The 13739-nt window shown below is 36.3% G+C and overlaps 1 protein-coding gene across 12 annotated transcripts in view; it reads left to right on the top strand.

Annotated features, from left to right (window-relative positions):
• Chd9 (chromodomain helicase DNA binding protein 9) overlaps nucleotides 1-13739 on the top strand; it is a 237933-nt gene that overhangs the window by 217630 nt on the left and 6564 nt on the right. For all 12 annotated transcript variants that reach the window (XM_047530062.1, XM_047530061.1, XM_047530063.1 and 9 more), the window contains 2 exons: nucleotides 3479-3607; nucleotides 13308-13412. In XM_047530062.1, coding sequence (XP_047386018.1) covers nucleotides 3479-3607; nucleotides 13308-13412 — 234 coding nt within the window. The remainder of the gene's footprint in view (nucleotides 1-3478; nucleotides 3608-13307; nucleotides 13413-13739) is intronic.

Here is a 13739-nt window from a genome sequence, read left to right as displayed (position 1 = left end):
TGTCTGCCATTATATTTAACTCCTAAAGTCTGTTATCTTACTGCACTGTATTAGAATGGTATTGTTATGGGGCTGGGGAGATAGCTCAGTCGGTAGAGTGCTTGCCTTGCAAGCACAAGGCCCTGGGTTCTATCCCCAGCCCCACCAAAAAAAAAAAAAAAAGAATGGTATTGTTATGTTATGACTATTTTACAGATTAAGAAATCGAAACACTGGGATTTTAAATAAATAGTCCAAGGCCACACAGCAAATAAGTACAGAATTGCACATGCTAGGCAAGTGGTGTACCACTGAGCTACATCCTAAACCCAGAACTTCTGCATTTAAGCTGTACTTCAGGCCATAAGAGTATGGGTTCTGTATCTCTGCAGGTGCATAAATTTATGTTAATCAAAGATGAGAATCTTATGTTTAATTTACATTCTTCCTAACCTCTGAAATACTGTCTACTTATCTTATGGGCTTTCTCACTCATATATATATTATTTATTTTCTGGAACTTTATTATCAAACACTAACATAACAAATTTTGTGTCAGTATCCTTAACATTTCTATGTACTTTATAAGATAAAAGAATGTAGGTCTATCTTATGTATGTTGAGGTTAAAAGGTCTCTTTGCCTCCTTAAGATCAAATGGATAACCAAAATGAAGCTGTCTGCTACCCCAAGAGCTTCCCCATCCCTCCCCACTTTTCTCACTGACCAGGTTCAAACCCAGGGCCTTGTACATGCTAGGCAAGTACTCTACCATTGTGCTACAACCCTAGCCCCACCCCATGGACTTCTTAAGGTCCATGTCCTATTTACCTGTGTGTCCTAGGGCTGAGCACATGAGTACTTATAACATGGAATAGTATCTGCCTCCCTGTAAATATTTTTTAAATCTATGATTTAAAAAAATTAAAATCTTGAAAACTAAAAAGTTCTATAATAATGGTAAAATGATTATTTTATTAACAGAAAAAAAATTGCCTTGTTATTTTTTTCCATGAAAAGAAATCAGGCAAGTTCTAATCTGGAGAATGGTCTTTGTATCCTTGATATGTATTTAGATCCAATATTTCATTTTGCTACTGTTACCAGGGACTAACCTGATGTCTAAAATAGAGAGCCATAGCTCTCCCCCTGTCCCCCACAAAACCTAGGGCACTTAAACACCGACCTACATCCCCCATCCCTTTTTATTTTATTTTTACTTTTTCATTTTCTTTTTGTTCCAGGGATTGAACTCAGGGGTGCTTCACCACTCACTGAACCACATCCCAGACCTTTTTAAATATTTTATTTAGAAACAGGGTCTTACTAACTTGCTGAGGTTAGCTGTGAACTAGCCATTCTCCTGGCTCAGCTTCCTAAGCCACTGGGATTACAGGTGTGCATTGGCATGCCCAGCTTAACTTTTTATATTGAGACAGTGTCTTGCTAAGCTGCTTAGGGCCTCAGGGTCTCATTAAGTTGCTTAATTTAAGCTGGTCTCAAACTTGAGATCCTCCTGCCTCACCATCCCAAGTCACTGGTATTACAGACACCACTGGGCTGGGCTTCCTTAGTTTATTCTTCTGGATGCCCTTCATAGCCCTAGTTTACTCAAAGATGGAACAATTATCAAGCTTTTATTTAATTCCTTTTCATTTTGATGCCAAATAATGCCCTTGTAATTATAAGGGGAGGACTTGTCCCTAAATAAAATGGGCAATTTCAAAGTGAATATTGTAATTCAAAAAACAATGAGAATCATCCTTTTAATGCTGTAATTTCATAATATGTTAGAAAGTTATTCCCAGACATGGTACATACTCCTGTAATCCCAGCAGTTCAGAGACTGAAACAAGAAGATCACAAGTTCACAGTCAGGGTCAGCAACTTATTGGAGGCCTAAGCACCTGTGACAAGACTATGCCTCAAAATGAAAAAGGGCTAGGTCAGTGGTAAAATGCCCTGGATTTGATGGTTCAATTCCCAATACTACAAGCACAGAGGAAGAGGGAAAAAAAAGAGAGAAATGGACATAGGAAGAAGTGAGAGCAAGAGAAAGAAAGAAATTCATGTGTTCAACCAACAAATTTTTGAGTGACTACTGTGTGCCAGTTATAATTTTAGTGATTGAAAATATAACAGTGAACAATGTGATGTTTTTCTTGCTCTTGTACACTTACACTCTAGTCTCTGAAGGATTCTCATACCTTTCTCTTAATCACTGCAAGAGTTTTTATTAATGTTCTCAATTTTTTTTATCCATTCATCATTTTCATTGCCGGTAAATCTTTTACCATAATGTTTTTTGTAACTTTATTTTTAGGATTTAAAAGCATGTTTTTAAAAGGCAGCATTTATGCCCTGGTGTGGTGGTACACACTCATAATCTCAGCTGTTTGGGAGACTGAGGCAGTAGTACTGCAAGTTCAAGGCCAGCCTTGGCAAGACTCTGTCTCAAAAGAAAATTAAAAAGTATTGAGGATATAGCTTCATGATAGAGCGTCCCTGGATTCAATTCCCAGTTACCACTCCCCATACCCACCCCTCCACACACAAAGGCAGCATTTATTCCACTAAAGAACAGAAGATATTTTGGACATGGTGGTATGAACCTATAATCCTAATGGCTTGAGAGACTGAGACAGGAGTATCATAAGTTCATAGCCAGTCTTAGCAAGGTCCTAAGCAATTATTGGGACCCTGTCTAAAAATAAAGAACAAAAGGACTGGGGATGTAGCTTAGTGCTAAATTGCCCTGGTTTAAATATCCAGAACCAAAAAAAAGAAGACAAATAGAAAATATAATTTAATTTAGCTGCTTTTCCAAGGATACTTTACATTAATGATTTCATAGATCTTACACATTATTATAATGTCTCTATAACTAAATAATTATGGTATAGAATATATTGTAATAGAGGTATGTATAAAGTTCCATTCATGGGTACAGACATAAGAACAATTAACTACCACTGTATTATATTCCCAGCCTTTTTACATTTTTTATTTTGAGGGAGTGTCTTATTAAGCTGCGTAGGCTGGCTGCAAACTTGTGATCTTTCTGCCTCTGCTTCCCCATAAGCTGGAATTAAAGACATGCACCATTGTGGCCTGCTTGGTTCTGCATTCTAAATCAGTAACTATATGGAACATTTGCAACGTGTGAAAAATAACAATTGTGAACTTACACTAGGAGACTGAGGCAGAAGACCACAACTTTGAGGCCAGGCTGGGCAACTTGGCAAGACTGACTCAAAATAAAAAATAAAAAGGACTGAGGGACTGGGGTTGTAGCTCAGTGATCATTGTGATTGCATTGAATAATTCTAAAATGTAAATTTGAAAACTTACATAATAGTTTTTTATTAAAATATTTATAAGTTTAAATATTTTTAAAGTGCCAGCAACTAAAAGGATTAAATTTGGAACAGCTCAGTTGTAATATTTTGAATAGTTTTGCGGAAGCAAACATTTTAATGATATTTCTTTGTCTGTTTTAGAGAGTGCAGCTTCATGAAGGAAGACCCAAACAAAAAAGACATCGTTGCAGAAACCCCAATAAGCTTGATGTTAATACTCTTACTGGAGAAGAACGTGTTCAACTGATTAACAGAAGAAATGCCAGAAAGGTATTTATGTATTTGTGGTTAATCTTTTACATTAATTTAAATATGTAGGAACTCTTAGAACACCAATTCATTATGCATTATTTTCTAACAAGACCTGACAATGGATTGAATTTAGCAGATTTGTGGGGGAAGATGTTAATAATAATTTTATATATCCTAACCCTAAATCCTGTATCACCTACTGAGCTATTAAATGAATAAGGAAGCTGCTCAACATATATGTATCTAAGCAGTGTCATTTCATATGGTTGTGACCTACATAGGACACTACATCTAAAGCATTGGTTCTTCTCAGGAGGCAATTTTGCTCTTTAAGGGAACATTTGGCAGAACCTGGAGACTTTACCAGAGATTGAACCCAGGGCTCTTAACCACTCAGCCATATCCCCTGATCCCTAGCCCTTTTTTATATTTTACTTAGAGCTGGGATACCTGAGTTGCTTAGGGTCTCAGCCTCCCAAGCGCTGGGATTACAGGCATGTGGCAGTACACCCAGCTGGAGACATTTTTGGTAACCATAAATGAGCAGTGTGGGTAAGTGGTAAGCAGGAGTAGGGCGCTACTTGCATCTAGTGAGTAGAAGCCAGTTACTCAGATCAGATACTGCTAATCTTTCTGCAGTACATAGGACAACCCCACAATACCAATCCAAAATGTCTGTACTGCAAGGGTTGAGGAGATGTGGTCGAAGGAAGAGACACCATTGACATCATAGCCATCATAAAATTTGTCATATTTTATCACTATTTTCCATCAGATAACCCTAACATGTTTGTTCTGTCAAAATCAGCATAATGTATAATTTTATGGTAGATAGAAGTGAATTGTCTTAAGTAAAAGTACCTTGTAGACTAATGGCACTTCTATGCTTATTCCTGTTTTGTTTGTCTTTTAAGATTTGAGGTTTTTCTGAAACCAGATTTGATTCAATATTTGCTTCCTGAAATTGTTATATATTTAAATGAGTAATATGTGTCTTTACCTTATAAAGTAAGTGATAGAAGACTTCTGACACCCTTTTGTAAATGTAGCTTTGACATACTATTTTTTATTCTGATAAATAAGTGATAAAATTTGAAAGAAAACGTGGTCTGAGGGTAAGAACACCAAATTTCTCATTGAATTCTTTGGCCCAAACACTCAATTTACATTGCTCATGTTAATTCCCTGATTCTGTTTTACTCTGTTAAATACTCTCACTCCTAGGATAAAATTTTTAGTTTATTATAAGAAATATTGGAAATAGAAGAATAATATCAGTTGTTTTACTATCATTCTATACGCCAACTCTTTAAAATTAATGCCAGTTTTTCCCCCTTTTTGGAGATAATAGTTCATTCGGCTTTTGTTAGTATTTTACAGTAATAGCATAGATTATGTTAGAGAAAGAAGGCGAATGTTTATAGTAGCATTTTAACTGTGTGCTTGCATTTATTTCTGTCAAATCTTTGCTATGATTGAATTTGTCTTCACCTTTTTTCCTTCATCTTAGCCAATTTTAAGGAGATGAAACAGTTTTGGATTTTTGTAGGTTTTTTTTTCATGTATATAGGGTAATAATGTCTGTCTCATTCTACTGTCCTTCCTGACACCACCTTTCCACCCCTCCCCTCAGTCTCCTCTGCATAATCCAAAATTCCTTCTTTCTTCCCTACCCACCCCCACTATGTATCAGCGTCCACTTATGAGAGAAAACATTTGACCTTTGGTTTTTTTGGGATTGGCTTATTTCACTTAGCATGATATTCTCTAGTTCCTACATTTATCTGCAAATGCCATCAGTTCATTCTTCTTTAAGACTGAGTAATATTCCATTGTGTATATGTACCACAGTTTCTTTATCCATTCATCTGTTGAAGGGTATCTAGGTTGGTTCCACAGTTTGGCTATCGGGAATTGAGCTGCTATAAACATTGATGCAAGTGCGTCACTGTAGTATGCTGATTTTAAGTCCTTTGGGTAAAAACTGAGGAGTGGGATAGCTGGGTCAAATGGTGGTTCCATTCCAAGTTTTGTGAGGAATCTCCATAGTAGTTGCACCAATCTGCAGTTCAACCAGCAATGTATGAGTATACCTTTTTCCCTCCACATCTTCACCAACACCTATTATTGCTTGTGTTCTTGATAATAACTATTCTAATTGGAGTGAGATGAAATCTTAGGATAGTTTTGATTTGCATTTCTATAATTGCAAGAGATGATGAACATTTTTTCATATGTTTATCCATCGATTGTTTTTCTTCTGTGAAGTGGCTGTCAGTTCCTTAGCCCATTTATTGATTGGGTTACTTGTTTTTTTTTGTTTTGTTTTTGTTTTTGTTTTTGTCTTTTGGTGTTAGGTTTTTTGAGTTCTTTATATATCATGGAGTTTAATGCTATATCTGAGGTGCATGTGGTAAAGATTTTTTCCCATTCTGTAGGCTGTGTCTTCACATTACCTGATTACTTGCTTTGCTGAGAAGCCTTTTTGTTTGAATCCATTCCATTTATTCTTTTTTTTTAAATTTTTATATACATTTTTTTTAGATGTTGATAGACCTTTATTTTTTATTCATTTATTTATATGTGGTGCTGAGTATCAAACCCATTGCCTCACACATGCTAAGCAAGTGTTCTACTACTGAGCCAAAACCCCAGTCCCCCATTTATTGATTCTTAATTTTACTTCTTGTGCTTTAGGAGTCTTGTTAAGGAAGTTAGGTCGTAAGCCAACACGATGAAGATTTGGGCCTACTTTTTCTTCTATTAGGCACAGAATCTCTATTCTAGTGCCTAAGTCTTTGATCCACTTTGAGTTGGTTTTTGTGCAGAGTGAGAGATAGAGGTTTAATTTCATTTGTTACCTATGATTTCCAGTTTTCCCAGCACCATTTGTTGAATTAGGCTATCTTTTCTCCAATGTATATTTTTGGCACCTTTGTCTAGTATGAGATAACCATATTTATGTGGGTTTGTCTCCATGTCTTCTATTTTGTACCATTGGTCTACAGGTCTGTTTTGGTGCCAATACCATGCTGTTTTTGTTAGTATTGCTCTGTAGTATAGTTTAGGTCAGGTATTGTGACGCCCCTGCTTCACTCGTCTTGCTAAGGATTGTCTTGGTTGTTCTGGGTCTCTTCTTTTTCCAAATGAATTTTGTGGTTGCTTTTTCTATTTTTATGAAGAATGTCATTGGGATTTTAGTAGCAATTACATTGAATCTGTATAAAACTTTTGGTAATATGGCTTTTGACAGTATCAATTCTGCCTATCGAAGAATATGGGGAGATCTTTCCATCTTCTAATTTCTAATTTCTTTTTTTAGTGTTCTATAGTTTTCTTTGTAGAGGTCTTTCATCTCTTTTGTTAGATCGATTCCCCCCCCTTTTTTTTTTTGAGGCTACTCTGAATGGGGTTGTTTTCCTAATTTCTCTTGCAGTGGATTCATCACTTATGTATAGAAATGCATTTGATTTATGGACATTGATTTTGTATCCTGCTACTTTGCAGAATTCGTTTTTGAGTTCTAGAAGTTTTCTGGTGGAATTTTTGCATCTTCTACATATAGAGTCATGTCGTCAACAAATAGTAATAATTTGAGTTCTTCTTTTCCTATTTGTATCCCTTTAATTTCTTTCATCTGTCTGATTGCTCTGGCTAGAGTTTCAAGGATGATGTTGAACAGAAGTGGTGAAAGAGGGCATCCCTGTCTTGTTCCAGTTTTTAGAGGCAATGCTTTTAATTTTTCTCCATTTAGAATGATGTTGACCTTAGGCTTAGCATAGACAGCATTTATAATGTTGATGTATGTACCTACTATCCCTAGTTTTTCTAGTGTTTTGAATATGAAGAGGTGCTGTATTTAGTCACATGCTTTTTCTGCATCTCTTGAGATGATCATATGATTCTTATGTTTAAGTCTATTGTATTACGTTTATTGATTTTCATATGTTGAACCAACCTTGCATTCCAGGAATGAACTCCACTTGATCTTGTTGCACTATCTTTTTAATATGTTTTTGTATGCAATTTGCCAGAATTTTATTGAGAATTTTTGAGTCTATGTTCATCATGGACATCAGTCTGAAATTTTCTTTCCTTGATGTGTCTTTATCTGGTTTTGGTATAAGGGTGATACTAGCCTCATAGAATGAGTTTGGAAGGGTTCCCTCCTTTTCTATTTCATGAAATAATTTGAAGAGTATTGGTGCTAATTCTTTGAAGGTTTTGTAGAACTTGACTGAGAATTCGTCTGGTCCTGGGCTTTTCTTGGTTGGTAGACTTTTGATGGTGTCTTCTATTTCATTGCTTGAAATTGATCTGTTTAAATTGTGTATGTCCTCCTGATTCAGTTTGGGTAGATACTATGTCTTTAGAAATTTATTGGTGTCTCTGAGTTCTTCTATTTTATTGGAGTATAAATTTCAAAATAGTTTCTAATTATCTTCTGTGTTTTAGTAGTGTCTACTGTGATATATCCCTCTTCTTCACAAATTTTCGTAATTTAAGTTTTCTATTTCTCTTTTTTAATGTGGCTGTGTTTACCAATTTTTTTTTCAAAGAATGAACTTTTTGTCTTGTCAGTTTTTTTCAATTGTTTCTTTTGTTTTCATTTCATTGATTTCAGCTCTGATTTTAATTATTTCCTGTCTTATACTGCTTTTGTTGTTGATTTGTTCTTCTTTTTCTAGGGCTTTGAGTTGTAATGTTAGGTCATTTTTTGTTGACTTTTATTCTTTTAATGAATGAGCTCAATACAAGGAACTTTCCTCTTAGCAGTGTCTTAATAGTGTCCCAGAGATTTTGATATGTTGTATCGGTGTTCTCATTTACCTCTAAGTATTTTTAATTTCCTCCTTGATTTCTTCTTTTATCCATTCATCATTCAATAGCATGCTATTTAGTCTGCAGGTGTTGGAGTAGCTTCTATTTTTTATTTTATCATTGATTTCTAGTTTCATTCCATTATGATCTAATAAAATGCAGGGTAGTATTTCTATTTTTTTGTATTTGCTGAGATTTGCTTTTGTGGCATAATGTATGGTCTCTTTTAGAGAAGGATCCATGTGCTGTTGAGAAGAAAGCATATTCACTCAATGATGGATGAAATACTCTATATATGTCTGTGAAGTCTAAGGCATTGATTGTATTGTTTAACTCTATAGTTTCTTTGTTTAGTTTTTGTTTGGAAGGTCTATCCAGTGATGACAGAAGTATGTTAAAGTCATTCAGTATTATTGTGTTGTGGTTTATTGATTGTTGAAATTGAGATGAATTTGTTTGATGTACATAGATGCTCCATTGTTTGGGGCATATATATGTACAATTGTTATGTCTTGTTGGTTATGATTCCCTTAAGCAGTATAAAATGTCCTTTATCCCTTCTGACTAAGCTTGGTTTGAAGACCACTTTGTCTGATATGAGAGTAGAAGCTCAGTCTTTGGTGAGCGATATGTTTTTTTCCCAACCTTTCACCTTCAGTCTGTGGATGTCTTTTTCTATGCAATGAGTCTCTTGAAGACAGCATATCATTGGGTCTTTTTTTTTTTTTTTTTTTTTTTTTAATCCAATCTGCCAGTCTATGTCTTTTGATTGATGAGTTTAGGCCACACACTCAGGGGTATTATTGAGATACAACTTATATTCCTGGTCATTTTTATTTATTTTTGGTTTTTAACTTAACTTAATTTCTCCTTTGATTGACCTCTCTTTTAGAGTAATTCCTCCCTTTGCTGTTTTTCTTTTTTCTTTTTTTTTTTTTTTTTCATTTCTTTTCATTTCCTCCTCATGGAAAATTTTGCTGAGAATGTTCTGTAGTGCCAACTTTCTAGTTGTGAGTTCTTTTAATTTAGTTTATCATGGAAGGTTTTTATTTCATTTTCAAATCTGAAGCTTCATTTTGCTGAATATAAAATTCTTGGTTGGCATCCATTTTCTTTCAGAACTTGATATATGTTATTCCAGGACCTCCTGGCATTGAAGGTTTAGGTAGAGAAGTTAACTGAGAACTGAATTGGTTTCCCCCTGTATGTAATTTGATTTTTTTCTCTCTAAGTCTTTAAAATTCTATCTTTATTCTGTATGTTAGTCATTCTCATTCTGATGTGTCTTGGTGTGGGTCTGCTGTAATTTTGTACATTTGGGCTCCTATAAGCCTCTTGTTGTTGATTTTCCATTTCATTCTTTAGATTTGGGAAGTTTTCTGATATTATGTCATTGAAAAGATTGTGCATTCCTTTGGTTTGTATCTCCACGCCTATTTCAATAAATCTTAAATTTGGTCTTTTCATGTTATCCCATATTTCTTGGAACTTCTGTTCATGGTTTCTTACCATCTTATCTATGAGGTTGACTTTATTTTCAAGTATATATTTCGTCTTCATTGTCTGAGGTTATCTTCAAAGTGGTCTAGTCTATTGGTGATATTTTCTGTTGAATATTTAATTTGGTTTATTGTTTCCTTCATTTCGAGGATTTCTGCTTGATTCCTTTTTATAATCTCTGCCTCTTTATTGAAGTGATCTTTCACTTCCTATATTTTCTAAGTTCCTTCTGACATTTCTTCTACTGTATTTTCTATGGATTGTATTGGAACATCTTGGTTTGTTTGAGGTACTTTGTTTCCTTGTTTTTTCACATTGTTTGTGTGTCTTCTCATCTAGCAGTATGGAACTGAGGCAGTATAGATTCTACCCTGTAGTTTTATAGTGTCCCTGAAGGCCAGTACCCCACCTTTAAGGGGGAGACCAGTATTAACAGCACCCAATGCAAACAATATCCCACCTTAAACCAAATGGCTCCTATTAAGGTGTTTACAGTTTTGTCACAATAAACAGAAATGAAGTGTTCAAATATTGTCTACAATATAAACAGTAAGTTTGCTAAAATGATGAACAGTGAGGGAACAGAAGTAGTGTAAGATCTGATGTTTATGAGGGAGAGGTAGAGAAGATAGAGGTAAAAATTTATAGTAAGAGTGAGGGAGAAATTAATAGAGGTTGGCTGTTAGTATGAGAGAAGTGAGAAAGAGAATCCAGAGAGACAGATAGGTGTAAAAATATAAGAATACCTAACAAAACTGTAATACCCTATTTAGATATCCCATTCCTCAATAAATGGATGCATGAAAAATATTTGAATTAAGAGATGGTAGAGGTGTGAGAGAAAGGGTGGGGGGGAAAAAAAGAAGGAAAATCTAAATGGAAAATTGAATGATTACTCCCCTTGGCTTTCTAAAATTTTCTCAGCTTCCCTTCTCCACTGATAGGTGGAGTTGTCTGAAGTTTGATGTTAACTCCAGTCCAGTGGGTGCTGGACTGATTGAGTGGGTAAGCCAATAGCAAGATGCCCTCACACCCTCTTACACTCTTCCAACCCATCATAGCTGGCCCCTTTCCATCCCTGCACACTTCAGGACTCACTGAGCTGGAAAGAGCCCAGTTTTCTCCCCCCAGGGAACTGCCCCTAGTCTCCGACTTTCCACAGGCTTGCCAAACCCAGACTGGCCCACACAAACACAGCTGCAATCTGATGGACCTGGGCTTCAGCTTACCCAGGCCCTGTCTTGCTGCAGTCCCAAGATCTCAATGCCCTTTCAACTTGCAGAGAGACCACCAGGGATGCTCTCACACAAAGGAGCCACCCTGCAAAGAGACCACTAGATGGCAGCCACTATCACACCCAGCAGAAAGACCTCAGGTACAACCAGACCTGCAGGTACCCCCATATATCTCCAGGCCCTGGCCTGTGTCCCCAGACCATGGTGGCCCCGCCCTGAGATGGTAGCAGTGGCAGTGGCAAACCTGCAGGCCCTGGCCATGTCCACATGTAACCAAACCTGCGGTTACTGTGACAGTGGACTTCCAGGCAACAGCAGGCAGCAGGTGGTCTGCTGGCAGTCTGCGGGCAGTCTGCAGGCTAAGGTGGATGATCAGTGGGTAGACATTGGGTGGTGGGTGATGAGCAGGCAAGAGGTGAGCAAACAGGCAAATGGTAGATGATAGGTGGCGGTCGATGAATGATCTGCACTCCAAAGGCAGGTGATGAGCTGGCAGACAGTGGGGTGGCAGGAGCAAGGGCAATTGAGGTGGATGAATGGGATGGTCAGCAAGAACTGCCTTGCAAAGAAACTGCTTGAATCCTGAGTTACTGAGCGACATGGAATGCAGCCTCCTTCTAGTCCACCATCTTAGATCTCACTTGTAGGTTTAATAGTAAACATTTAAATTTTATTTTTAATTGTTGTAACCTCATGAGGGTCCAGCTCATTTTCCTTAATTTATAAAGTTCTTTACTGTTTTGAGTCTGCAAGGTACAGGCTTAGCTTGTTGAATTACTGAGGAGAAGAATCTACTTACTAAATCCCCAAGAAGGTGTTCAATTTAAATTGAAGCTTAATGAACGTTAATTTTAAAAAAAGGAGAATACAAGACAAATTGCCCAGACTAAGGCAATACTAGACAAGGACACATTATAGGTAATATAGCTGACTACATTAAATTCTCTCTATAGTCCATCAAAATATAATATGTACCCATGTGTTAGGGATGTTGCTCAGTGGAAAAGCTCTTGCCTAACATGCACAAGGCCCTGAGTTTCATCCCCAGAACCACAAAAACAGAGAAAAGAAGAGAGAGATAGAGTATGTATTAATTTAAAAGGGTGTGGAAAAGGAATTAAGAAGTATCTTTAGAATCCCAAGGGACATTAAATTGGTAAGTCCAAATCATCCAAATGTAATTTTTATGTATTTATTTTGCAATGCTGGGGATCAAACATAGAACCTCACATGTGCCAGACAAATGCTGTACCACTGCGCCACATCCCCAGCATTTGTCTGGTATGCCTGAGGCCCTAATATAATATTCTTAATTTAAATCTCAAAATACTTTGTCTCAATTTTGGGCTAATTATTATATGTATTGATTTTTACCTTTTCAAATTTACTTATGAGTTTTCACAGGGATATGTATAATTTCATACTTTTAGTGTTAGTATACATCATAAATAAATATAGATGTTTGAGATCTCAGAATTTATTAATTTTTATTATATACTGGACAGTGTTCCAAGATACTTGAATTGTCTCATCTTATCTACACAGAAAGCCATGAAGTCCAGGTTAGTGGTGCATGCCTATAATCCCAGTGGCTTAGGAGGCTGAGGTAGGAGGATCACAAGTTCAGAGCTAGCCTCAGAGACTTAGTAAGGCTCTAAGCAACTTAGCAAGACTGTATCTCAAAATAGAAAATAAAAAGGGCTAGAGATGAGTACCACTGAGTAACCCAGGGGTACTCAGTGGTTGAGTACCCCTGGGTTAAATCCTCAGTACGGTAGGGACAAAAGGGAGCCATGAGGGAAGTGCTATTGTTATCACCATTTTTCAGAACAGGAAACTGAGACTCAAAAGAGATTTACTGATTTGCTCAAGTTCCTATGGCTTTTAAGAGGCTGTACTCTCATCCAGGCTGTACTACCCAACCTGCACAGTAAATGATAGTTCTTCATTTAAAATTTACATTATCACACATTTATATAGTGTATCAGTAGTCCATGTGGATTGTTGTAATCCTTTTAAATATAAAGATTGTTGAAGATGGCTCAAAAATATATATTTCAAAGAAATAAACTCTGTATAGTACCAAATAAAAACAATAAAAAAGAAATAGTTTTGTGTTCAATAGTGTGTTAAGTATCTAACAATCTGTTTTTCATTTACAGGTTGGAGGTGCATTTGCTCCCCCTTTGAAAGACTTATGTAGATTTCTAAAAGAAAATTCAGAATATGGAGTAGCTCCTGAATGGGGAGATGTTGTTAAGCAATCTGTGAGTATTTCACAAATACTAACTCATCATTTTAAAAGTTAGATGCCATTTAATTATATATTATTTTATTAATATTACATTAATTATATAGTCATATTTAATTATGTAATTAAAAGTGTACACACACAGTATTTATTTATTCCAATGTTTATTTAAGTACTGGGGCTTAAACCCAGGAGCACTATGCCACTGAGCCACATCCCCAGTCTCTATAAGTTGCTGAGAAGCTAACCTCAAGCTAGCCAGCCTCCTCACTCAGCCTTTTGAGTCACTGGACTTACAGGCATGCACCACCACACCTAGCTAATTAATGATATCTTAAAGTTT

This window comes from Sciurus carolinensis, chromosome 16 (genome assembly GCF_902686445.1).
Source record: "Sciurus carolinensis chromosome 16, mSciCar1.2, whole genome shotgun sequence".
Taxonomy (NCBI): Eukaryota; Metazoa; Chordata; class Mammalia; order Rodentia; family Sciuridae; genus Sciurus; species Sciurus carolinensis.
This window is presented reverse-complemented; position numbering and strand designations above follow the sequence as displayed.